The sequence below is a fragment of the Fusarium falciforme genome, chromosome 10 (genome assembly GCF_026873545.1).
Source record: "Fusarium falciforme chromosome 10, complete sequence".
Taxonomy (NCBI): Eukaryota; Fungi; Ascomycota; class Sordariomycetes; order Hypocreales; family Nectriaceae; genus Fusarium; species Fusarium falciforme.
In genome coordinates, this window is record NC_070553.1 from 1,520,832 (window position 1) to 1,546,698 (window position 25,867).

The following is a 25,867-nucleotide window of genomic DNA, read 5'->3' on the forward strand; positions in this document are numbered from 1 at the left end:
CCCAGACTCATTACGCCTTTTTCTATATGCCTTTCCATGTTGTACATTTTCCCCAACGCCCAAATCGACATCATTCATCATACAGCTTTTCATACAACCTACGCGCATACAGACCCTATGCCAGCCACGCCCACCTCATGGCTCGCATCTTGACGCCCTCCCACGTATTCAGCTTTGGCCGCACATCCAAGTAGAAACTAGGTCCGCCCTTGCCGTCTGGCCGCCCGGCGTAAAAGTCAATCACATAGTCAACCCGGGTGCCACAGCGGTCAATGACCCAGTCGTGCCGGTCAAAGGGCGCCGTGTAGCCGAGGATGGTGTTGAAGCGGGCTGTCGGCGTCATGCGGTCCATCTTGTTGGCAAAGGACTCAAGCTTAGGTCCATCGCATCTTGGACAGTCAGTATGTTACATAGAATAAGAGGATTGGAGACTTACTTGGTGCCCTTTAGATAGGGAGCTTCCCACTCCTTGATCTCCTTCCATGCTCTCTCATTCACAGCGTTGTGAATCGGAACCACAGTCTTCATATCCGCCACTCGCGCATCGTATCCCTTTCGCTTCATGGCATCGAAAAACATCTTCTCTGAAGGATATACCCAGTTTCCCGAGGGGTCCAACCCCGTCTCCATCTCATGATTCGCAGGTTTCGCAGGCTCCTCCTTTCCATGATCCACCGGACACACAGCAGGACCACCAGACGTTCGTGGAATCGTAGAAATAACGCGATCGGTATCTAGGCCGTCGTGGGGCGTAGGAGGATGATGGGCGGGTGGAGGCGCAGGCGAAGAGGAGGACCACGGGAGGTATGATGTGAGAGTTTGAGACCACGACTTGGGCTTCGCCTGCGCTGTATGATCGACGGGGCACTTTGCAGGTTGTGCTTGCGCCTTCGCGGCTTCAGCTTGACGAGCTTGTTCGAGCCAGGCCTCGCGGGCCTTGTGGTCGACGGGACAGGCAGAGTTGTCGTCGGCCATTGCGTCTCAACTCTCGAACTAGTGTTATCAATCGACGGTTTGTTATACGGAATCGTGTCGTGGGAGAATTCAATGGCAAGTCGTGATGGCGTAATTCGTCGTGATGAGGATGAATGGTAATGCGCCGGGATGGATTGGCTCTGTCTTTGTTATGGAGGGATAAAAAAAAATTGGGCCGGTTTTTTACCGGGTCCGGGCCGGCCGGGCTTCGGCATCTTCAACCTCACTTGGTGATAGCTTCACTTGCGACAACCTTAAAGGTCTGTGTTTGATGTCTGTCTAGCTCAAATACAAGTCAAATACATTTTGATGTCATACAATCCCGTCAATCATTATCATACAGCCCAATCCCAATCCTCAGTTCCCTGTAGTCCCCCAACGTCTCATCCATAGTTCCGAATTCCAATCAACTTTACTTACAACATCCGCACTGAATGTTTTTTCCCCACACCATCCTGACCTTCAATCATATTCCTCCGAGTGAGAGCATTTCACAATGCTAGGAAAGGTCTCGTTCTCAGGCATAGCGCCACGTCATGACGCGGAAAGCCAGTCGTTGCTGGCGGTTCGGGTATTCGCCCCGGTGCCATCCTTTGACTTCGGAAATATCCTGCAGAAGCCGACTGAATTCGTCAGTGCGAGGGAACTGCTCAGGCTTGATCTCATAGTAAATTCGATCCCCGAGGGGATAGGTGGCCGAAGAAGTCTGTGGCTCGAGATCTTTGAGTTCCTGTTTGTACCACTCAAGTATGTGCCCAGCTGTCGCTTCGAAATCCTCCGCTAGCGGCTTTGACTGCGAACCCTGAAAGTTGTGAATGACGATGTATAGAACTCGAATATCCGGGCACAAGGGTAGCATGTTCTTCAGCCTGTACGTGAGCTCACCAGGCGCGCCCGGGAGCGAACAGTCGGAATGGTGTGCCACCAGCTCATGGGGCAAGTAGATCTCGGTAATGTTATCGTTCTTCTTGGATCTTCCAATGTTGGGTATAACCATCAGATCCTTTGCAGCATCCACCTTGATTCGTGGGGCTGTGGGCGATTCTGCTTTTATAAGCGACATGGGATCGCCCACATTCGAACGGTCCTCCAGCCTGAAGGGCACTTCGGGTCGCCAAAGTCTCCATTGCAGCTTGGCAACGCCAGCTCCAGCGAGTCCCGTTGCCATTACATTTCGGGTCGTTTCATTGGGTCCAATGCGGGGAGTATGCTGTTGTCGGATCTTTCTGAGACCCCATCGGATAGTCGTGGAGCCTGGAGCGATTGGGGTAGCTGTGAATCCAACATTGTACCCTCGTGGACTGTCCACGTCAATGGCAAAGGCCCAAATCTTGTCCTGAATTTCCTGCGGGAATTTGGGAAAGATATGAAAGGTTGTAAGAGCTGGGCTAGTAGGGTGAGCCATGGTGGCCAGGGGGGGAACAGCCGTTGAGTGAGCGGATGATGCCGTGTTGGCCGCCATGATGAGGGAAGTGACACCGACATGCGATCCAGTCTTCAAGTCGATATGTGGCAGCTCGATGGCAGATAATTTTGAAGGTGATAGATTTGGGCAATGACCCAGGCGAGTGTAGATGCGTCTGGAGTCTAGAGACACGGTGCTGGGTAGAGGACTTTATCAAAACAAAACTTGCTCGCGGCGAAGGGCGTTGGGCGGTACACCTTGCGCTAATGAAAGGGATGGGAAGCCAGCCAAGCATAGACCAGCGGAAGGCTGAGGTGATAGCTTGGGCAGATGAGGAAGAGGGTGAGTTGAAGGGGGTGCGGGTGAAGAGAAATCTGCGGGAGAGAGGGGAGGAAGAAGAGAGAGGTGAGGAACAGAAGAAAAGACAGAAGCGTGGAAGAATGAGCCTGAGGATGGAATTTGTTTGTTTACATCGACAGTGGCAGTGATTCACTGTCACAAACGCATCTGAGGTTGAGGCTAAGCTCCAGCACTGGCGACGGCCGCCACAGGGGTTGAGATGCTGCAGCGCACGGCGGTACTGGGTATGGGCTGCCTGGGCTCCAAGGCCAACTGAGAAGGCCCTAAAGACCCCTCCTAGAAAGTTATGTCACTCAGAGCCCTAATCTGTCTTGATGTGCATCAAGATTATACGCAATGTTCCTGGCGATGCGATGTAGGCGGTACCGAGGCGAGTCCTGGAAGCATGCTGGCTGGCTTACGATATCAGGAGGTCACCTTGTCAAAGCCGTATAGAATTCAATTATCACGATATCTCGGCAACAAAGTCTGCTTAAAATGACATGCGCACAGTTGGCCGAGATCCTGATGCTTCTTTCTTCCCTGATGGTGGTGATGTATTGTTCCCCTCGCGTGGTGACAAAGGAGACAACGAATGACTACCCATGACAATGCCCAACACAAAGCACCTTCTGTTTCATCGAGCATCGAGAACTACGATACGTATCTCTTACCAAATCGCGCCCCAAGAATCCTACGAAACATCGAAAGCCAGAAGGATCTACTCCTCAATCCAGGTAGGGGGCATCGCGACCGAAGCAAGACTCTCCCCCCGTATACGCACACCGTCATAGAAACGCAGCCAATTTTTTGCTCGCCTTGCAAGGTTTGTTCGGTATTCGGTAGAGCTACCATCAAGGCCGCACAACAAAAGCGGGTAAGGGGGTGGCCTCGGTGCCCTGGGAACTCGTCGGTCAACGGTCGGAAGCCGCGACTAGAGATCTGAGATACTGATATCCCACAGCTCGGAATAACTGTTTCGCGCTGTCTGTGTACTCGTTGAGCTATCTGCTTCTTTGTGGTCGTGGTCTCGAAGTGATAGGGGTGCCATTGCCAGTGCCTAGCGGATCTTCAGCAGAGTAAGAGCTCAGTTCAAGGCAAACCACTTACTACAGACCTTTCTCAGTAGGCATTAAAGCCTTCCACATGTCTTCCAATCGCGAAAGGAGAGACCTCTTACCCAGATCGTAGTAGTCTCTGGCCCAAACACTCAGCAGCCGGCGCAGCGAACGAGACGGATACCTCCAGCGCATCGTAGATCGACAGGGCCTTCGAGGCCGTAACTTCGTGAAAGCTCCCTTCGAAAAGCATACTCATCCTTCCAAATTCTTTAAAAGCCAAGCTGCTTGGAGTTGCCATCCCTAAAGGCCACCCGAGTGTTCTGGGCGTCCGTCGCGTCGTCGGATCGAGCTGGTGAATCGGAGATCCCAATTATGGCGTTGCAGTTAGCTCTCACAGAAGCTCCTTGAGTCTCCCGGTAAACCGTTGTCGAGAGGATATAGCATTCATAGGTTGCTGCCACTCGCAGCCCTGCGGTCTGGTTCGTTTAAGGGTGAAGTCGTGAGCCACACCACGCAACTGACTCCAGGGATGGAGACTGACCAGATAAGCACCACGAGAGTCAAAATACCATGCCAGCTTCCTGCTGATCATAGATGAGCGAGCAAACCTGGTCGGCCATGGCCCCGGATTGCACGGCGGGTACATTGCATCTTCCGGCCAGGATTCAAACCAATGGGTGCGAAGAGAGAAACAAGCACTTTCCGGGCCAGAGATTCGACGGAAAGGGTCTCTCTCATCGCTGTGTGGCATTAAAGGCTTTGGAAGCAAAGCGCTGGCTTGCTATACCACTCGGTAGAAGATGTGCCACCCTTCTCAGGGGCTCAGGCAGGAATATGCGGGGAGGGGTCGTTCTCGTGGTATGTAGGTTTTGGTTTTCGCTTCTTATCCTTGGTTTGAAGATTCTCGAGTTTTTAGAGCGACAGTGAAGCTAGATTCTGCAGGTTAGATATGGGGTTCGGCCTTCCCTGTGGTGTTCCTACCACCAGCTTACCACTTCGTCAGGGAAAAGCGCGTCTGGAGTGATGTAGCTAATCTCCTCATCGTGGCCCTGTAGTCTTCGTATCAGCTCGGGGTTCTGTTGCTCCTTCCTGGGAACGTCCGAGGGCGCCCAGGTCGCATGGCATCGGTCAGGGTGTCGGCACGTTTCCCTGACCACATCGGCCTTCGTCGTGATGGTCCACTTACGGTCGGGCAAATTCCAATAGATCCAGGACCACCTCATGAATGAATGGACCGTCAAGGCGGGTTGAGAGCCGGCCATGGGTGCGAGTGCCATTGTTTAGTCAATGAGTCCCCTATAATTTTCAGCAAACGGCTCCCCGCCAGTAGTCGGGTGCCAAAGCTCGGCTGGCACTGCCCGCCTAACGCCTGGGATCCATCATCCGGATGTCCTGTACCTTTGGTCCCTCTCTGTCTAATCTTAGTAGAGATTCACACACAAATTAAGACAGTATCGGCTTTAAATACAAGATGCCATGTCTAAGGGGCAGAGGACTCCGTTCTGATCTGGTGAGCCCGAACCACGTGGGCTACCACCTCGCATCGTGCCTCAGGTTTCTTTTTCTCTCACCTTCTTCTCCTCCAAACATCTCCAGATTCCCCCCGTTTATCTTGTCATGGAACGACCTCCCTTCCCCTTTATTATTGTCTGCAATGATGACAAGAAGCCATCAGCCACAACAGCAAAAAGCACAGTCATTAATCCATCTTGGCATTTTGCCCGGTTACTTCCTCGTCGGGGTACCTTGCTACCACCCACACAATCACCTTTGATTGTCTTCCCGCGACCTCAGCTACCAACGCAAGACCCTTGGCCTTGGCCTTGTTCGCCGCCTTTGGAGAATGGACCTCGAACACCATGAGGGCAAGTTAGGTATTCAACAGCTCATCTCAGTGGAAATGCCCAACTAACGAGTATTGGTAGTGACAGACCAGTACCAACTACTGGCGATCACCGCCTCAAACCTTAGCTCTTGAGCTTCAACCGCAATTGCGAAGTGCCATTTCTGGGGACATCTCGCGACGGAGGAAACAGCGGTGGCACCAGATGCAACGAGCAGAGCTCGGGTGAGCTTCAGACAGATGGTAAACGACAGAAGCGTGGCCATCCCGAGAGATTGGCTTCATGAAGGAGACGCCCCGACCCTGTTCACCTTGATTGCTCCGCCCTCTGCCTCCCGTCTCCCTCCTGTCTCTGCCGGGCCCTGCGGCCGAACTTTCCAAAGGGGACTCACGAGGAGAGGAGTACTAGTCGACAGCACACAGCCGTATGTCATTATCAAGTCATCGTGACGGGAATCATCTAACATGATGTTACAGCTGAGATTCTTCAGGGCACAGCGACGATTGTGCTCGCACCAGGGGCTGTTCGGGGAGACTTCAAGATCCACAAGACGCATGGTCTCGGTCGGGGACAGTCCAAGATAGGTCAAAGTGCTGGGAGTCAGCCACGGACGCGGCGGGCCTTCGTGAGCTTTCACAGCACTCAGTTGAAGCAGTCGGATCTGGTGGGTTCTTGAAAGCTTCGGGGCGTCTTGATGGGCTGCATCTTGACCACCACCACCACCGTTGAGGCCGGAGACAATGGTGTGTTGAGCTGGATAACAGGAGTGAGTAATCTGCCGCCGCTATCCGCCCGAAGTATGCCGGGACGAAGCGGTTATCCAGTCTATCAGCACAAGAGTTTAATAAGCTAACCCGAACTACAGATCAGAGACACGCTCCCCAAGAAACTCGTTCACAGCTTTCCGAGCACATCATCTTGTTGCCAGGGATACAGTACGTAGAAGTCTAGAAGTACAAGTAGAATAGAACAAAACAAAACAAGCTCATCTTATTCATGAGCATTCCCTAAAAGTACAGACAGCAAATTCCCCTTTTCCATCCAGTCTACTCTCCTACATGAATCATACAACAACACTCCAAATCCCTTTCTGCGCATCACCGTAATCCAAATTCCTCCTGACAAGTTCTGGTCGCACCGGCCATCAGGAGAAACGTGGGCTCACTCTATGAGCCTGCTCCCACGTCATCACCCTGATGACCGGTCTCCGCAATGCTTCCCCTTCTGCCTCCGCCTCCGCGCAGCGAGCGTCGAAGTTCTCATAAAATTGTTTGATGTCCGACAAGGGCTCATAGAGTCCGCCCATCTTGGATAGGTTCTTCGCCGCGATCTCCTGATAGATAAGCCCTTCGGATAGGAACTCGATATCTGTCTCGATGGAGGCCGTCTCCTGGCATTCTTTCAAGTACTCCTCCAGGATAGGTAACTTCTCACTCTCCCACGCTTCTAGATGGGGATGGATCGTCGAGGCTCCTGTTACTACGACATAGACAGCCTCTAGTTCTGGGAATAGGTCGACGACCTTTTCCAGCTTCTCAACAACGTGGAGGTCCCACATGCCCTCCCATGTCACTCCAGCGTGCCGAACAGCAGGTATCCGGTCGGCTTCTTGGATATCTCCTTCCAAGTTATTGGAGACGATAAATAAGTCTCTGGCAAGATCCACTTGTTGAGTAGGCGCCCAGGGCCTATCTGACCGAAGTTCGTAGGGCACTTGGCCCCTCCATCGTCGGGGTTCCCTTCGGCCAGCCGCTCTGGAGCGGCGGCAGATTCGGTGTAAGGCATCTCGAACCGGGTAAATCGGGGTTCTTTGAACGCCCGTATTCGAATTCCATAGACCGGTTTCGACCATGCTGGCTGTGGGCTGGTCTGTTGTCGAGCGTCGGACTTCAATACCGTGCACGGTTGGCGCGTCGAGGTCCAAGACCTCCTTCCAAATGAGATCTTGGACCTCCAGAGGAAGCTTTGAGAACATCCGGAAGCTTTTTGGGCCTTCGCCTCGCTTCTGAATAGATGCAGCTGATGTTAAGCTCTGCCGAGGGACATACCGAGTAGGACTATTGGCCGTGGTTCTGTCGCTCGCTTCAGACGAGGCTGGGCTGGTCGATCTGCGTTGCGGAGTCGTCGGGCGAGATGGAGCCATCGTGCCAAGTACTCAAAAGACGAGGTATCGAAAAAAAAGTGAGAAGGTCGCTTATGACAACTCTTTCGGCGAGTGTCAAGTGCCGGGTTGCTGAGTGAAGAAACCGCAATCGCGCTCAACGGTCAAGTTTCGTAAGAAACGAACACAACGGTGTTATCGGGAGATGCAGTGTGAAAAGAGATAGCAAGAGCTTCTCCTGACGTCGCTGCTAAGCCGGATGTTAATTGAGAGGGTTTCAGAAACAGAGTTGACTACTTACAACGATCAAAGTCCAAGGGAAGCTGTCGGTTTGAGGGCAGTGTCGTAGCAAGTGCTTGTGCGAGGATGTTTGTGTGAAAGGAAGGGAAGGGGAATGCACAGCCGAGGTCTTCAAGATCTTCGGATGCAAAGAAGTCTCTTGCGCCCTTTCGGTGAATGAACAAGGGGTGTGAAAATAAACGCCGAAGCTTGCTTCCGCAGGATGTATGTCTCCTTGAGAAGTGGGAATGATGTCGATAAAGCAAGGGGGCGGTCGACGATTCTCGGGGAGATAGAACTCAGCACCAGAGGCACTTGCAGTAAATGAATACGCTGGGTGAAGAAGAGCAGAGGCGGTTCTTGACGATGAAGTAAATCGACATGCGAAAGCGAGGACCCTTCAAGATCAAGATGTCGAGTATGTGGACGCTCGGGGAAGATGAGGTGGAAGAACCGTGTCGGATAACCTTCAGGTAGCGGATTCCTGAAGAATCTGTTGTCTCGAACGGGGTTACCTTCGGAAGCCCAGATATGTGTGTGCAAGGAAGAGACAGGGGAAGGCAAAGGGAATGTCGCCGAGCTGCTCTAGATGGGAAGCCTCTTCTCTCCTTCAGTGAATGAAGAAGGCGAAAATGCGAGCCACAGACTACTTTCGTGAGAAAAGCGTCCTTCGTCCTGGGGGCAAGTGTGCTGAAGTGGGCGAAGGATGATGATGGGCACAAGTGATCCGATGATTCAGATCGAAGGATACCGTAGCAAATGCCGGATATGCGTCAAGATAAAGGACGAGTCGTTCTTGCGTGTTATTTGTCTTTCTGCGAGAGTGTGAGAGCGCAAGCGAGAAGAAAGAGAAGTCACCGACGACGCTCGGGAAGATGCAAAGCAACGCAAATAACGAGCTTCAAAGAATGAAGGGTCCAGTAGAAGTTCTCGGCGATAAAGTAAATCGATGTGCGATAGCGATAACTCTTCAAGATCAAGGTGCGAAGTGCGTCGATGATCGAGGAAGATGTGAAGGAAGAGTCGTGTCGCGATGTTGTGAAGTGGGAGGAAAGATAAAGTAGCTGCTGCACAGTGTTTGAGCCACAGTGTTTGCGTGAAGCTAGAAACTGTGTCGACAATAGGCGGACGGTGGGATTTTTCTGAGGTTGAATCTGAGGTTGGCTTGAGCAGTGTCAACGGGCTGTAGGCGTTTGGCGCTACGCGACTGCACAATTCTCAGGCCCGCGCTCACAATAGCGCATTGTAAACAAACAAGTGCATAATTCAAGTCTGAAAAGAAGGCTTGTTTACGTTCAACATCGGTGTTTTGCTCAATAGGAGTGTATCGGTCGGTCTGCGATCGCTTCAGGGGGGCGTTTTCAGGGGGGGATCTCTCGGGCACTCTTCTCTCAGCCGTGCAAAAGACGTCTAGGTGACCCAAGACGTGCAGACAGTGGAATTGGGTTGGTATGTATGCATTCAGCTGGTACTAAAAAGTTGGCAGCTCAAGGCTGGGATCGCATGGCATCATGTTCAGCATCTTCCAAAGCCCAGCCAACGTTCACGATGTGTTCACATTCCTCCCCGACAAAGGAGCAGCAGAATAACACAGAAGTTCCACGGGGAAAGGGACTTCCAGGATCTATATACAGGGTCTTGCTTATTGCTATGCTCTGCGTGGCACGCAATACTGATTCCTGCTACAAGATACGACCCGGCACCTTACTACGCACGACAAACCCTCTCGCTCGCTTGTTACTTCAAAGACCACGAAGACATCAAATCCTCATTCCTATCTTCCCGATCGATTTTCAGGTGCAGTTTTAGACGTCATGTGCCATGCAGCGTGTGAAGGCCAGTATTGAGATCTCCTCAAGACACACCTCCTTTAAGTATTGCGCTATTGCTGCTCAACATCAAACAAACGAGCGATGGCTAGCATTCTCGAGCGTGGTAGGATTCAGCTTTTCATTATTGAAATATTACAAACTACTCAAGATAATCATACAGGATACAATTCCAACGACACTATCCATCACCCCTACGGTCGCTCACTCTCCTTACTCGCCTGCGTCACACTATCAGGCGCAACCCAACCCTCAGCCGAGATGCTGTCAGGCACGCTCTCGGGCTGGTAATAGTCCTCGCCCTTGAATTGAGAACCGCCAGGGCCGGGAGGGTTTCGGCCGACATTTGCGCGCGTCGCCTCCTGGCCCTGAGATGCGATATCTTTAGCACTGTCCAAGCCTGAGGTCTGGGGCACGCGGCCACCGACAACATCATTGTCGTTCTGGCCGCCCTGATTTTGGTACGACTGGTTAAGCTTGTCGACAGGGCCTCCCTCGCCCTCATACTGCTCTCCACGAGCTTGTCTGCCAAGTGTAAGTTACTACAATTGAAAAGAGAGTGAGAGTACTTACCGGCCTCGATCGTCGAGGATACCGCCCTCACTAGGAGGGATGCGCTTGTTGTAGCCTCGGTTTGTGCTAAGCTCATCGCCAAACTCGACCTGAGCTCCCTCAAACTGATTCTCAGCAAGGGGGTTCACGCCAGCATTGTCCGCATCTTGACGTCGGGCGTTGCCAGTCTTGGCCTGATAGGTGTTCAGGTCCTGCTCGGCCTGCTTTGCGATCTGTTCGTAGTTGGACATTGTGGGTGCGGTAATTGCGCCTTTTTCTTTGTCTAATGAATAAAGTGTTGAGGATGATGAATCTGATCTATTCAGCTTTGGAAGTAGTCTCTTGTCGCGTATTTGTAGTAATCGCAGGCGAGGTGATGTCATCTATATGATTTCATTCTTTCGTCGATGATCTCATCACCACGATAGAAATGTGGAACTGGTCCCAGAGACCACCCCTAGCAACCTGGATCTAACATGTTCTCAGAAGATAATGGATCTCGAAAGAATCCTTATCGAGCGGTATCTTATCATCAGGATCTGGCGTGGATGGTTCCTTTGGGGCTGGTGTGGTCGGTGCCATGTTGCGAATAGCGTCAGGCTGGACAGAGCCAGCTCTTCTAACTTCACCCATACTGTATGATGATTCGTGATAAAAAGTACATAAAATTTATGATTGCTATATTCTAAAGTCATCATATCTTTTCAACTAATCTTAGAGGAGAATAGTTCTTTGACCCGGGTGGATGATCCTCTCGAGGTCGGGGTCTGACAACAGACGGCCGTTTCCAGTCCTGTCCAATATCCATCCATGTATAATTACCATCCGTGACCCCCTGCTATAGACATATGGCTCCGATTGACCAAATAGCGCAGCCTTGGACCGAAAGACGACAAACTGGCAGAGGTCGGTGCTCGGCCGTTTACCCTCACCGGCATCGTGTCAGCCAACAATCCGGTCGATTCTGGGAAATGCTTTGGCCGCTTCTGGTGTCAGAGGGCCCTTTGCACGATTGGAAAGCAGACTTTGAACGGTATATGAACCCATAAATGCTTGGTACTTACTCTCAAGCATTCCCTTCTTTGTAGTGTCCCCTTTGTTAATGGCAGCGCGGCGTTTGTCGGACGCCAGGTAGGTGCTCTAGCAAGTTGACAACTGCTTCTTCGCCCAAGGCGCCTTTGTAAGAGGCGCCTCTGCAGACCGCGGACCGGCGCGTGGTCTTCGTAGCCACCGTTAGGCCACTGAGGTGGGAGGTGATGGTGTAAAGGGGGCTGTACCCCTTCGAGACTGCATCTTCCATGTCTGCCACCAAAGTCGGAACCTTTGCTAAGAGTCGAGGGAACATTTCCCTGAGCAGAGGGATTGTCATGAGGAGAACGCCATCACTCTCTCGTCGCTGTAGGGCTTTCCACATATTGTGGTTGGGACCATTGCCCACCATTGCCCACCATTGCCTTGAGGCTGCTGTCTGCTCGGCCTTGAGTCACCATTGCGCAGTACTCAAAAAAGGTATGTTTTTGGACTTCAACACCGGCCATTTCACAGGCCGCGTTGTAAATCATGTCCCAAAGGGCACCTCGGCGAAGGCTGTCATTTCGGAAGGCGTATTGTCCATGGAACGATCGGAAAATGACTCGGCGCACCTGACCAGAGGCGTCCATGGCCACAAGGGTGTGAGGTGCGTTCCCGAACATTTCTTCTTCGATGGCGCTGCGCTCACTGTACCTGATCTTGCAGACCTCCACTACGTCTCCCTTCATACAAGCTTGCAATGGACTCGTAACTGCTTCGGCGAAAACCCCTGGGATTGAAGGATAGAACAAGTGTCGGAAAATTGCGCCTCTCCTATGACGATAATGATCCGGCTTTCCTTCAACAAGTCGCTCGCGAACTTGGCACATGCTTGTTCGATCATCGGCCAATGGGTGAATTCGTTCTTCCAGTCCGGGTTCGATTTTGTATCGTACTTCTTTCGAGTTGAAATCATATTGAATGTGAGGACGGAAGGTTCAGCCCAATTTTGACCTTTGCGACAGGTATGTTAGATGAGATAAAACTGACAATGGCAACAACGCAAACATACCTGCTGGGTTAGAAGACATGGGTTGTCCGGGTCCATGACATGGGAGTACTGCGTGTTGCGGGACAGTCTTCTGGCTCAGTTATTCCATCAAGGGCCGGGCTTGCGTGTTGCGGAACGTTGTTGTTGGGTAGTGCCGCACACATGTGAGTAACGCCCGCATTGGGCCCGACGGTACCGCCAATGCTGGGATATCTACCTCTCCGTTGGAAACTTGCTGGATCTCTCGGCAGAATTCGTTCAGTCGCTCTTTGGTGACAGGGCAATGCACATCCCAATCCTTGCGATCTAGTACGCCATAAAACGCATCAAAGGGGATAAGTGACGTATCGGTGGGAGGGGTTGGCTACGAGTGGAAGTCCAACAGTTTTGCTTTAGGGAGCAAGCTGCCACATGAGAAAGGAGGAATACGGCATAAGTCATTTCTAAAGTGGTGATCCCAAGTGTCTTCACCTGAGTTGCACATAGCGAGAAACTGGTTGGCTATCAATGGGAACATCATCCTCCTCCTCTGCAATCTCGAACTGTGACTCAAGGATTTTGAGATCTTCGAAATCCGTTCGCATTGGACCCGATGGTGCTGCCATTGCTGGTATGTCGAATTCTCCGCTGGAAACTCGCTTGATTTCCGAGCGGTGCACTCGGCCAGATGGGCGAGGTGCGCGGGGACTCCATCACTCTCTCATCGTTGCAACGTTTTCCGCATGTTGTGGTCGGGAAACTTTCCCGTCGCGCCGGTTGGGCATGTGCAAAAAAGTCGGGGCATTTTCTGGCAAGCTGAGTTGTAGGTGTAGAAGTATGTCCGTTGATGAAATTGATGAGGCGGTTGATGTTTCCTCCAAGTTCGCGTCGTTGATGTGAGGGAAGGCACGATGTGGCTAAAGTCAGTGGGTCCGCAGTGACTGCAACAGGTGAGGCAGGAGCGATCCCCGCCCTCGCAACACCACAACTTGGCTTGAAAGACTTTGTGATCTTGAGAGATAATCATTCTAAGGCCTTCAATCTTTCGGGTAGGTTCTTTTGATCCATGCTTTCGCATCTGAATGAGCTCCCATAAACCTCAGTCATGTGATAAGATACAGAACTCCTCGCATGGATGACGTATTGTCATGAACGAAGGGAGAGATGTGTATAAACTTAGAAGTAATTAATCGTAAAATAAAGACCAAATCATCATAAGAATAGAGTAGATAGTCATAAAATAATCAGGAGATAATCATAATCTTTGACCATCTGTAGATAGGGCATGCGTGCTCCCGGCCGACAGAACGTGCGCCTACAACAGCGAGTTATCAACACATCAACAGTCGAGAGTCTCTTTGACTGTCTCTCGATCTTAGACAAATCCCCACATCCACTTGTTCCAGTGCATATCGTATTTCACCTCGCTCTTCGGTCCTCCCTCCTCGAAGCTATTGCTGTTCGCAGCAACATGCCCCGTTTCACATTAACCAAGGCCATCAGCCCAACGAGGGAAGAGGTGCTACGTCAATGAACTCTGAAAAGCGAGAGCACAGCACATCAAAGCCATGTCAGCCCGTTCGAGCACGTAAGCGGATCCTCCCGACGTCTACCGTCAGCGCTATTTCAGGACACGAGGCTCAGCAGTGTGTAGAAAAGATCAACGGGAACTGCGCGATTACAGAACCAACACTGAACTCAACTCCTCGACGATGTTTAGAGGCCTCCTGTGCGACGGAAAGATGCCAAGAGTATTTACGATATCCTCAGTGGACCAACTGACGATCTGCACTGACACGCAAAAGGCTTGCCGATTCCCGACGCCAAGATCTTGGACTGGGTCGTCCGGCCCGCGGTTGGAAGTGGTGTCACCGCTGCTTGGGCGGTAACGTCGCGTGTCAAGTCTGTGTAATGATCAGATGGCGACGTTGGAAGATGTGCTACAGTGAATGAAGTCTTGGTTGGCATCCATTGGGAAGGGTCTCAATGCGTTGGATGCAGGCCACATGGCATGTTATGCCAATAAGAGTTCAAGACCACACACGCTCGACTCGATCAAGGGCGCCTAGAAACAACAGATCTTGCAACTGAATGTGTGCAAGTAAGAAACGGATTGTGTATTCAATAATTCTTTATTTCATACCAGTCTTCAATAATGGAAACCCTTCGTTGCATTTGCTGGTGGCATAGGGTAGCACCGCCACGTGAGTCGATAACCGACTGGGTCCTCTGATCTGACAAGGCGATTCTTGCGAGGCATGAAACGGTATTGAGACATTCCTTCTTCCTTCGCTCGATATTCATGATCCTTTGATTGGAAAGCATATTCATTTCTTAATATTATTATTATCATAAGAGTTAGGTGGCTAGGTGAGCACCATCTTCGTCCCCCAGCCCAACTCACGCAGGTCAAGACATCAGACATCCAGTCAAGCCATCGTAGAGGCCCGTAACTCTGATATTCCCTATTGCCTCGTTTCATATATACCCGAGTCATTGCGTAGATTCCGTTCGTCTCCTAGAAACGCATGATCTGATCTTGCATCATGGGGAAATCCAAGTTTCCCTAATTCAACGGTCAAGGCCATAAGCAACCATAACACTCCCAAGAACACCGTGAAACCCCTTGGAGAGGAACCCTCTCCTGGATGGTATAGTACAGTTATTAAAAAGATTCAAAGCCATCCCCATGTCATGCCCGCCTTTTATTACTTCATTAAGCATTTCATTCGGCGTCAGGTGCACCCATCAGGTCCCTCTCGGACACGAAGAAATCCTTCTTCTCGTCCATAAACTGTCGGTGGAAAGTCTCGAGCAGCACGCCAGGGAGCTGCTGGCCGATGGCCACCTTGATGTGGTCCTTCTTTCCGGTCCAGAGATGCTTGATGAACTTGCCATCGCATCCCGAACGGCTCTCGGGGAAGCCGTTGGCCTCAGTGCACTTAAGCTCCTTGATGTCCTTGGGGTAATCGTAGCGGATGTAGGTACCGAAGCCGCCCTGGTCGGTAGGCTTGCCGGGGCGGTTCTTTCGGAAATCGACACACTCGGGATGCTTGCCGCCCTCGTTGGGGCAGTCCTCCCACTCCTTCAAGATCTCAAACGTCTTCTCGTTGTTCTGGAGAATGATGAAACCAGTGTTGAGATAAACCTTTCCAAACTTATCCTGGTTGTTCTTGGCGTTAGGATCGGCAGCGAGAGCCATCGAGTTGGTGTCGGGGTGAAGCTGCCAGTAGTTCATGAGCCACTCGAAGGGGAGGTCGAGGCGGTTGAAAATGGCATCGGAGTCGAGGAAAATGCAGGCCTTGTGCTTCTTGAGGATCTTGGTCAGGATCGGGGGCTTCTTCCACGAGTTGCGGCGGTCCTCAAAGGGATCGGTGATGTCGACGTAGTAGTACTTGTAACCGTGGATCTTGGCTGATAAGAGTTAGCAACAAGAGCAGAGTTTCGGGACAACAGCAAAACGTACAGTAAACCCAGTGGTTCAAGACACCGGCGGACAGACCGTGAACCTCGGAGCCGCGGTCCCAGCTCATCAAATCAGGGGAGAAGATCTGGCCGGGCTCGTTGAAAGGTCGGTTGTCGAGATCAATGATGCACAAGTCCTCGCCAATGAGCTCAGTCCACTTGGGGTCGGCGGGCAGCTCGAAGGGGAACGCGCCAAAGGACGAGTACACGGGGGTAGTAGGGCCGACCGAGGGCCTCATGATGTACTTCAGGTAGTAATCGCCCAGCTCGGTTGAAGCGTTGGAAGGGCGATCGGGCTTGGAGAAAGCGCCATGAGGCTCCTCAACGACGGTGTCGGTATCGGTGCTGTAGATTCCATGTCGTTAGTCGCCAGATCAACACAGATCGGTCGCAAGAGGGCGAGAACTCACACATCAGCGGGAGGCTCCCACTTATCCAGGTGGTTGTAGGCAAGACCAACAAAAGCCACGAGGAAGATGATGGTGGCGGCCATTAAGGCCGTCGACCGATTTGTACGCACTTGTCCGAACATGGTCGCAATAGCCGCCTCTGTCACAGACTTTACTGACTGGAGAGAGAGAATGGGGATTGCGATGCGTGTTGCGATACGAGCCGTGCAGTAAAAAAGAGGGACGAAGAAATACGAACGAAGCGGACCGGGTGGGAAGAAGAGCGAGTGGATGGCGCCGACGAGGACACGCAATAAAAATCAACCCGAAGCGCGGCGCGACGTTTGGCGGGCCAAGCAAATTACCAGGGGGGTTCGCAGAAGAGAAGAGAAGACAGACGGGGACGGTGAGGGAAGGAGGAAGTGAAAAATGAACAGAATAAAGGGACAAGGTTCAGATAAGGCTCCTCTTGCTGGGATTAATTAAATCTGAACAGGGGAAGGGGGGGCAAAGGACGACGGGAGGGGCCTGGGGGGATGATGATGAGAGGAAGAAGCGAGTTGATTTTGGCTTGTGGAGAGAGGCAAGGAGCGCCCGGCGGACTTGGCCTCAACTCAAGCAAGGACGGAACCACCCACAACCCAGCGACAGCAAGGCAAGTGCAAGGCAAGGCAGGAACGCCCCAACCGCTTTTTGGAAGGGGGGCGGGTGGCGACCTGGCGAATGGCGTGGCACGAAACAGCAGTAGACCTCTCACTCGGGAAGGAAGGAAGCGGAAGGCGGGTCAAGGCCTGGGCGGGCATGGATGGGCATGGAGTCAACTTGGCGAATGTTTGGAGGTGGCGATTTGACTTGTCCCCAGTGAATCAGGGGGAGGACGTCTCCTTTTTCGCTGGCCTCGGCGAGGTGGACACTTCGCTCCATCCTCACTCAGCGCTGGACAACCCCCCTGAACATTCAGGCTGGAACTCACCCAATACACGCGGCTCTTGGTGGCTGACTCAGCCCTGTAAACCCAGCCACTGCACTGCTGGCTCCATCGTGAGACAAAAAGGAGAAGCTTGAATTATGGTTTATCACCTTGTATCATCTGCCCGAGAAGATCCTACTGAACAATTTCGATGCGGGTTCATCAACCTCGCAATTTCCAAGGCCTTTTCCCCGCAGACTTGCATTTCTGATAGGATAGGGGGGCGGGACAGAACTCAAATCTGTGCCAAACATTGGATGGTAGCCCAGCACGCGCTTGCAAGGCCCCGGCCTTGATTGCATTCTCGTCTGACCAATGAGGACGCGGCTGATGGGTGCACTTTGGCTGCAACGTCGGCCATGACGGAGATGAGGCTTGGCCTTTTCTTCAGAGGATGCAGACAAGAGGATCTGATGCCATTCCGGTAAGAGGTGCAGTTTCTCCCCCAGGAAATTCAGGAGGCGATAATTATTATAGCCCCAACCTTCAAGAAGAATGATGACCATTGTCCTGAGGCATTTAGCATCCCTTGAAAGGTTGAGATTCGGGCACGCCATTCTCAAGTCTTGGTCTCCCTGCAATGCCGTCAGCCGCATTGCTTCCCGGCAACGCGCTCCCCTGCCTCGCAAAACTCGAGCCTTGACTCGGTTATAAAAATCGAGATCAGCAAGAAAAAGGCCTGATCGTTCCAGAGTCTCAAGCCTCATCGTTAACCGCAATGACTTTGGGCCCTGCGGCTGACAAGCATCATTCTCCAGACCCACGGTCTTCATCCATCCATCTCAGCCCTTCCAGGGGGGCCCTCGCAAACCAACACCGCGATTCTGATGTCAGCAGGACTCCTCCCCCTTCCCTTCGCGTCAGCGCTTCCGTAGCGCCTGGGCCGCGTCTCACTGGATCAATGCAATGCGAGCCTAGCGGGGATAGAGAATTTGCTGATCACCAACTCTCTTTTCATCTCGCAGGGGAGTGAAACTGGGTAGGAAGTGGCCCGGTCAGCGCTAGGCCATTTACGGTCAAGAGTCACGATGCGATGTTATCGCCATTCAAATCATCTCGTCACCTTCGCCATCGGGTAACGTAATTCGCTTGGATGCACCGGCCCCGTATCTGGTCTGGGCATCGTGATATACTATCGCAAGTCTCCTGCCTTGAGCTCGTATATAGAGTGACACTTGCTCTGCCGCGTGTTGAGCCTCTTGGCGTCTTTGTTCGAATTGGTTCTGCAGCTGTCAACGGAGATGGCGTGGCTATCAAAGCCACAAGCCATAAGCCATAAGCCACAAGCCACAAGCCACAAGCCATCGCGTCGCTTGTCCGGCAATGAAACTTTCCACCAAGCAACCCGTTCAGTCCGTATTCTTGGACTCGAAAACCCAATTCAGTCAGATCTTACCTATCCCAAGGTCAAAGTTCTCGGGTGGCGCAGAATCGATACTTTTCTGGAATGACCTCATCTCGAGCCACAAAAACGCCAAGCCGGATCCCGCCAACTCGTGATAAAACCCGGCTATGCTATGCCGCCTGCAGGTAATTAAACTCGTCGTCCCTTTTTTTTTGCCGCAGGGAGCTCCTTGCCCCCTCATGGTACAGTATCCGGACGTATCTTAACTGGAGACGGGAACGTGGAGACCTGTCTCTGGCCGCCTCTGTTTCCGATTCATTGGCTGCTCTCTGTCATCCCATGTTTCGCATCAAGATCCAGTTCTCTTCCTTCAGGAGCAGCATCATACCAGTAGACGGGACCCCGGATCGTCTCAAGGACTGAGACAAGCGAGCAAGGCCTTTGTTCCTCCAGGCTCCCTGACAATGGCCGGAAAGCGGTGTAATGAACTTGTCCTGGGGGTTGTTCCCGTCGCAGGGTTTTGAGTCAACTGTCACAATGAACTGCCCCATATGAGATAGACGTAATCCCGCTTATCGACCATTGAGAGGTGATCGAAATAATCCAGCAGGGATAAACGTTTTGGCGCGGACATAGAGGCACGTTCCCTAGTTTTGCTTTCCCCGAGGTTCCTTTGCAAGGTCGGGGTACACGTCCCGGGATTGTATTTGACCAACGAACAAAGCTAGATAACCTGAAGAACTCCCTTGCATGCAATGCATGATCCAGTATATACGCTGTATGTAACCGAGATACAGATATGTATCAAACTTACCCGGACATAACGCCAGATGTATTGGGTATCCAAGTCCGACGACCTAACTCCCCTGAGCATGGATCCGCCGACACCAATCCCTACCATGCGCCACCTGGTAATCGCATAATCTGGTCTCCATGATGATGCTGATAATGCCTGCAATGGAGATACCCCCGCTATCGCTGACGGTTGTCGCTCCCAAGCTGAACTCGCGTTCCTCCGGTGGGACGTTTTCCATGATCTCGGCAAAGCAGTTGACGTACACGCCTCCACCCAGCAGACCCTCCCAAAAGATGACGATAAACACGATGTACACCGAGGGAAGAAAGAAGTACATCGCATGCAGGGTGAGAAGGATAAGGTTGGCGACCTGCAACAACGACGGGAGGTAGAGGTGATGGATGCGGATAAAAGGTGTCGAGGAACGCGAAATAAAGACGCCGAGCTGGTAGAGGAACCCGTAGAACGGGTAGAAGCCGCGAAACTCGTCGAAGGGAGACTCGTCTAGAGGGAAAAGCAGAGTCGGCGCCACTCCTTGGTTGATGGTGTACTCTGCCACGTACACAAGTAGCAACGGGAACATGTATGGGATGAATAGTCCCTTCGCCTTCTTCAACCTGTCCTTGAGAGTGAGTGTCTCTGGTGTGTTGTTGGTAGAGAACGCCGTCGATGCAACAGACGGCCCTGGAGCGAGGAGAGCAGACGCGGCAGTTCCCTGGTCCATGTTGTCCACGTCTTCATCCTCCAAGTCTCGCTCGGGAAGGGCATCGTATCCTTTCCGCCTGGTTCCCTCCTTTAACGGTCCTAGCGGCAGGATGACGAAGAAGCTGATGAACATGATCGCGGGGAAGCACGCCGAGATGAGCAGACTGTCTCTGACGCTCAGACCCCACCAGTCCGTGAACACCACATAGAGCCCCGCGCCAACCAAGCCCGCAGCACCTGTACCAGATCCCCAGCCGGCAAGGCTGATCGGTCCGTAAAAGTGTGTAAGCCCCAGGAAGCTCAGCTCGCCGCCTCCAGCGCTTATACTCGCGAGAACGACTCCAACAAGCTTGATGGCGACGGATTGTGTTCGGGGAGTCAGGGCGACCATGAGCATGCCGACCGCGGACAGAGCGATGAATATGAGGATGCGGATGTGGTACGAGATGCGGTGGATGAAGTATGGCGCGACGAGCTTCGTGAGGAACGAGGGCAGTACATCGGCGAGGAGAACGACGCCTTTCGGAAGCGAACCGACGAGATCTTGAGCGGCGGATAAGATGATGACATAGAGGACGTTGTTGATGAGGCCTGGCACATTCCTGATCAGTAGGTTGTCGCAATAGGGGGTATTTTCGACCTACCAAACAGCCAAAAGGCCACGATCACCTTCATATCCCTATGTCCTAGCATAGCCGCGATTTTTGCCTTGTAGACGGCCCATGAAGACGAAGGCGAGCCTGGCATGGGGAGCAGCCCCGAAGACGAAGGTGACACGCCCGACATGACGACGACGGATAGTTCGCAATCAGCACTCTCGCGATGGCTATGAGAGTGCAACCGACATTGCGCTTGGCAATTGAGGGAGGGAAGGGCTTCAACTCGTCGTTAGGGGGGTTTCGTGACGGGTGTTGGCGATAAGGGTTGTAGGTTTAGCTTGGGGTGGTCACGAGATAAGAGGTCCGTCCTCATGACGTTGATCATGCTGACTCGGGGGTCCGGGAGCCGAGTGGGTCCGGGAGCTTGCTGACCGAGATCCATGTAGGGTTTCACCGAGATCGATCATCTCGGGTCTCTCGACATGGGGACGCGCCTCATTCTTCAAGCATCACACAATGGTTACTCAAGACCGAACAGCCCTCAGGCACGCAGGTCAACGAAAACAGACGCCAGAACTACAAAGAATCTTGACTCCTCTCCAATAATTTACGTAAATGTGCATAAACTTTATTCAGAATAATGAAGAAGATATCCTAAAAAGGGACGATACTCTGTTATTTTTATTATACCTTAGAGAGTACTCTTAGGGAAAGATAACCTAATGCCTTAGTACTGACATCTTGTGCTTTCTTTGTACCCTGTGCTGCCAGCAAGGCTTCCAGCCAGAACACAACTCCCTCCACACGGACCTCACGACCATGAGGGCCGAGAAACGTCTCGTTTGTAAACTGACGGAAGATAACGCTCGGATAAGGTACACAATCCACTATCACATGGAAACCTTGGCAAACCAGACCAGACGGAATGGGGAGACGCAAGGTGGATATGGAAAGCATTGCAGCGACGGGTGGGTGATGGGGTTCTGGTATACAACATTGGGTTTTGATGCTATCATGTGTTTATTATTGTGTTCTTTGATATTGTGCACGACGGAGACGTTGTTGAACGTAATAATGGGACTCTGGTCATCAAAATCCCCCTCCTCTAGCAACATAGCCCAAGGCTACGCGCCAACCCCTATTCCGGCGCCCCAATGGAGATCAGATCTTGCCTTTCTTGCCTTTCTTGCCTTTATATCAACGAGTCTTTCTGTGTTCGTGCCATTTGACCACTTGACCACTTGACCACGAAGTAATGTAATTCCGTCGGCATTATCTGTCCACCGCTGTAAAGATGAAAGGGTCGTCTCTCGCCCTGACGGAGGGCTTCAGCTGGTTCCTGCCTGGGCGTTGGCCATCTGGGGAGTGCCGTTCGTTCAGACGCTTCAATGTCATCGGCCGTAGCCTTCTCGGTCTGTTTTCAGATGTTAGCTCGGAATTCTGTACATAACGTTGACTTCTCTGACATACCTGGCGAGTTGAACCATATCTGGTCTTCTAGCTCAGTTATCCCATCGAGGGCCGGGCTTCAACTATAACAAAGAACACATTTGAACCATATCTGGTCCTCCGAAATATCCTTGTAGAAGGCATCCGAGGCAGAATCCGTGCTTCAAAGCTATCGCTACACCACAAGCAGGCTTGAACAACTCAGTCTTCATAGCAAGACCCCAAGAGGGCCTAGGACACAGCGGGAGAAGGTCCCCGGAAAAAGGGCACACTGGATCAGGGGTTGGATGGTGCAGGTTGGGGGGCGATGGCAGCTATCCCCTCCCGAAGGGAGTTCCAAATCTACATCGTATCGGCCGTTGGATGGTGGTGTTTGAAGGACTCAAGCGTCTGGGCCCCCAAGAATGTTCGTGTAGGGGTGGTACTGGCGGGCGCAATGTACTAAGAAATATCGTCGTCATCGGCCAGAAAGGCAAGCATCGCCAGTTGCCTTGACCTTGTTTGGCACGTCAGCCTCATACATGCTGAATCTGTAGCCCACCGATATCACGTACAATGCGCTCGTTCGCATATCTGACCGAAAGAGACGTTGGATCGGTATTTAGGTGTCCTGGGCGTGAGTCGCCTATCCTTACCTCCAACTGATCCCGCCCCGTGTTCTATGCCTCAGGAGAAGCTCAACTCCGGGTCGATATGGCATGGGAGATTTCTGATACTGACGCCATAGCTCGAAGTGTTCAGGAACTTTCGTATCTGCGCGATGCCAATACCTGTTTCTTGCAGTTGGGCGCAGCATACAAACCTGCGCCAACAGTCTGGAAATAGCAAGAAGCCTCCACCGGCGTTGAGCGTCGGCGCTCACAACGAAGTGCATAGTCACCGCAGCCCAGAACGTGGATGTTCTCCTGGGAAATGTCAGTAAGGGTTCTGGCGATGAACTGGTGGGAAAGGCACCTTGTTCGCATCCTTCCGCCGCAATCGGGACCAAGGCACGCCATCATTCGGGTACTGTTGGTAAGTCCGACTCTCGAGATACCAGAGATTTGTGTGAGGCCCATCGAGCGTTGCGTGAAGGAAGATTATATAAAGAAAAGACAAAGACGAGCGGTGATGATGGAGAAGGGGCATGAGGAGGAGAAAACGGAAAAATTGGCCCGAGGCGAGAGGAGCCCCCGTGCCGAATAATGGGTGAATGCGTTGGATGGATCAGGGAAAATTGGTCGATGCCGCGCTTTTGTGACGTTGGCTAAGGCTTAGGATCCAGAATGTTCATGCCCTCTCTTTGATGCGCGCAGTCCCTGAACACCCTCACCATCACCCTCATGAACAACCCAACTCAACCAGATTAAGCCCGTGTATTCTTCCCACCAGAACAGTTCTATTCGCAGCAAATCATCTCTAAATCGACGCATTTTCGAATACTGTGGTTCATTTAGTCCACAACCAACGCCGATCCCGACCACCCCATTGCCGCTGGGAACCCACACGGGAGTCTTTTGTATGTACCCTCGCTCTACCGCAGCGATGCCTTCAACTAATCTCGATATGGCCGTCTAGCCTTGGGGAGCCCTGGAAACTGGCACTTGAAGTCTAGGCGAAGAAGAATGACGAAACGACGAGGACGACGCCAGCGCCAGTCGCGAAAGAAGACGACGGAGGCGCCCAAGATGCCAGAAACGACAGAGACAGCAGAAGAAACAGAATCAACGGCAGAAGAACCCACGACTGCCGGCCCTGGCGATGGTAGAGGCGATACGCCAGGCCCGAGAGCCGTAGTAGTGAACGAGATCGAGCGCCGACAAACCGTAGAAGAGAACAGGATCCATGCCACTGACGACAAGTCACTTTCTGCAATAAAAATTGTGAGGAAGAACGGGCAGGGTCGAGTTGTAGTTGATCTCAACAAGCTCAACGAGGTCGTTCGGGATTCCTGAGGTGGTTCGAGAGGAGCTCCTTGTGCAAGAGGAGGGCCGCATTGGTTATATCGAGCAGAACGGAGCAGCGAAGTATCTAGATGTTTATCTTCGAGGGACTGAGAGTCGGCTATAAATTAGAGGCGTGACAGAGACCGGCAGCACTTCGATCCAGAAGCGCGGGCGACAAGGAGACCACAATCCCGACACCAAAACGCGAGGTTGGAAAAACGGGTGCCACAAAGAAGCCATCCAGGGCTTGCGTAGGGCTTTAGAATGCACATATTGGGATTAAATGTGCAATAAAGAGCAGAGAATGAACATCTGGCGGATCCGAATGAACAAGACGGGGGGGATTCGTTGGTGTGTATAGCTACGTCGTGACATCTACCTGGGATTCTTGATGGCTCGACACGGTTGTTCTAAATTATAAATAATAACTAGACGTCGCACTGATATCTACTTGACCTCTGTCCATCTCAGCTTTTGGTGCAGTGCAAGTGGTGAGTAGACTGTTGGGGAGTGATGGTTTCCAGGGCAATATCCCTCTACCCCCCGCCCACTCCCCTATTCAACACCATCACGGTTGGCTTCGTAGGCAGGATTCAGCAATTTTTAGAGCTCGCAGCTAAATTTCCTCTGCCACAGCTTCCAAAGACCCGTGAGCCACTGAACTCGAGTCCCTGGTCCGCATCCTCGACCCGGCTCCCTTCCATAGGCTGTGCCGCCGTCCCGACCGACCTGCTGGCACTGTCAACGACCGTCAACGGCCTGTAAGCTCTGTTATTGACAGTGCACCCTAAGTCTTAGGGTATCTTGACGCGTTTTATTTATTCTAAATTTCTTCTTTCCCCTCTCCTCCATTCATCAACATCACACATTTTTGCCTCTCTCCCGCTCACCCAGCCTGAAACTTTCACAACTCCAAAATAAAACCCAGATATCTTCTTCATTCAAAACATGGACTCTGATATCACGGCCATCGAGTTTCATGAGACGTCACCCCTCACCGCGGAAAATGTCCGCCGTATCGGCGACGATGACCGCGCTGAGCGTGTCTCAAGCTGGGTCTTGGCTCATGCCAAGGGTCCCGTGAGTTGTGCCAAAACCGCAGAAAAGGACTGCCGGTACTAATCTTTGGTATTAGGGACCATTCGTACACAGTTCTTTTCTTCCCCTCTTCTGCGAGAACGATGGCACCTCGCCTACCTACTCTGATAGAGAATTCATCATTCAGGACGACGATTCTCAGTACTCGCACGGCGAGGGAGATGACGAACTGAGCGAACCACTTGAAGAGTGGGAAATTCAAGAGTTGTTTTACGAGGTAGTGGCACACAATGCCTGGACGCTGATGTGGGAGTGACCTCCCAGGTTCACGGCTTTTCAACCCGCCCTTACTTGAGACAAATGCGTGGGCCGGCCCTTTGTTTGAGTGAACTGGCGGGGCGACGACCAGCCGTCATAAACAACACATAGCCGGAATCCACAGGGCATTGTGTTAAGTTTCGTGGAACGGGGAAGGTATCATGAAAGGAGCCTATGGAGCGTGGTCCATTGGGGTTGTTATTCATGTTTGTCGCCACTCGATCAACCAGGGCAGAGGACGAAGGGAGGAGACACAACATTAGGCAGATCTCGTTATTGGCATCAATAAATGACTGGTTTCTGATTGTCGAACAATACTGCGCTTTGCCATCGTGATTAACCTGGTAAAGCCAAACGCGTCCTGCGTGGTGTTGTTGCTAGTCATCCATTGGGCAAGTACGTCAGGACCTAAACAAAAGAGGCTCGTGGTCAGTTCGAAAAG

General features: G+C 52.1%; 7 protein-coding genes across 7 annotated transcripts; all 7 read right to left on the bottom strand.

Annotated features, from left to right (window-relative positions):
* Window positions 1–115: 115 nt before the first annotated feature.
* On the bottom strand, window positions 116–975 carry NCS54_01238800 (Holocytochrome c-type synthase; the record flags this gene model as incomplete). The annotated part of the gene is made up of 2 exons (XM_053157623.1): window positions 116–389; window positions 437–975. The coding sequence occupies 2 exons, from the start codon at window positions 973–975 to the stop codon at window positions 116–118; spliced, it is 813 nt and encodes a 270-aa protein (XP_053013598.1).
* Window positions 976–1,492: 517 nt separating this feature from the next.
* NCS54_01238900 (Hypothetical protein) lies at window positions 1,493–2,437 on the bottom strand (the record flags this gene model as incomplete). The annotated part of the gene is made up of 1 exon (XM_053157624.1): window positions 1,493–2,437. One exon carries the CDS (start codon window positions 2,435–2,437, stop codon window positions 1,493–1,495), a length of 945 nt encoding a protein of 314 aa, XP_053013599.1.
* Window positions 2,438–4,692: 2,255 nt separating this feature from the next.
* On the bottom strand, window positions 4,693–5,057 carry NCS54_01239000 (Hypothetical protein; the record flags this gene model as incomplete). The annotated part of the gene is made up of 2 exons (XM_053157625.1): window positions 4,693–4,716; window positions 4,773–5,057. 2 exons carry the CDS (start codon window positions 5,055–5,057, stop codon window positions 4,693–4,695), a joined length of 309 nt encoding a protein of 102 aa, XP_053013600.1.
* A 1,711-nt stretch (window positions 5,058–6,768) lies between these two features.
* Window positions 6,769–7,767, bottom strand: NCS54_01239100 (Hypothetical protein; the record flags this gene model as incomplete). Its single annotated transcript, XM_053157626.1, has 1 exon — window positions 6,769–7,767. The coding sequence occupies one exon, from the start codon at window positions 7,765–7,767 to the stop codon at window positions 6,769–6,771; it is 999 nt and encodes a 332-aa protein (XP_053013601.1).
* A 2,260-nt stretch (window positions 7,768–10,027) lies between these two features.
* On the bottom strand, window positions 10,028–10,636 carry NCS54_01239200 (Hypothetical protein; the record flags this gene model as incomplete). The annotated part of the gene is made up of 2 exons (XM_053157627.1): window positions 10,028–10,358; window positions 10,407–10,636. The coding sequence occupies 2 exons, from the start codon at window positions 10,634–10,636 to the stop codon at window positions 10,028–10,030; spliced, it is 561 nt and encodes a 186-aa protein (XP_053013602.1).
* Window positions 10,637–15,151: 4,515 nt separating this feature from the next.
* NCS54_01239300 (Nucleotid-trans domain-containing protein) lies at window positions 15,152–16,423 on the bottom strand (the record flags this gene model as incomplete). Its single annotated transcript, XM_053157628.1, has 3 exons — window positions 15,152–15,840; window positions 15,893–16,236; window positions 16,302–16,423. The coding sequence occupies 3 exons, from the start codon at window positions 16,421–16,423 to the stop codon at window positions 15,152–15,154; spliced, it is 1,155 nt and encodes a 384-aa protein (XP_053013603.1).
* Window positions 16,424–19,452: 3,029 nt separating this feature from the next.
* NCS54_01239400 (Protein BTN) lies at window positions 19,453–20,882 on the bottom strand (the record flags this gene model as incomplete). Its single annotated transcript, XM_053157629.1, has 2 exons — window positions 19,453–20,687; window positions 20,741–20,882. The coding sequence occupies 2 exons, from the start codon at window positions 20,880–20,882 to the stop codon at window positions 19,453–19,455; spliced, it is 1,377 nt and encodes a 458-aa protein (XP_053013604.1).
* Between the last annotated feature and the right edge of the window lie 4,985 nt (window positions 20,883–25,867).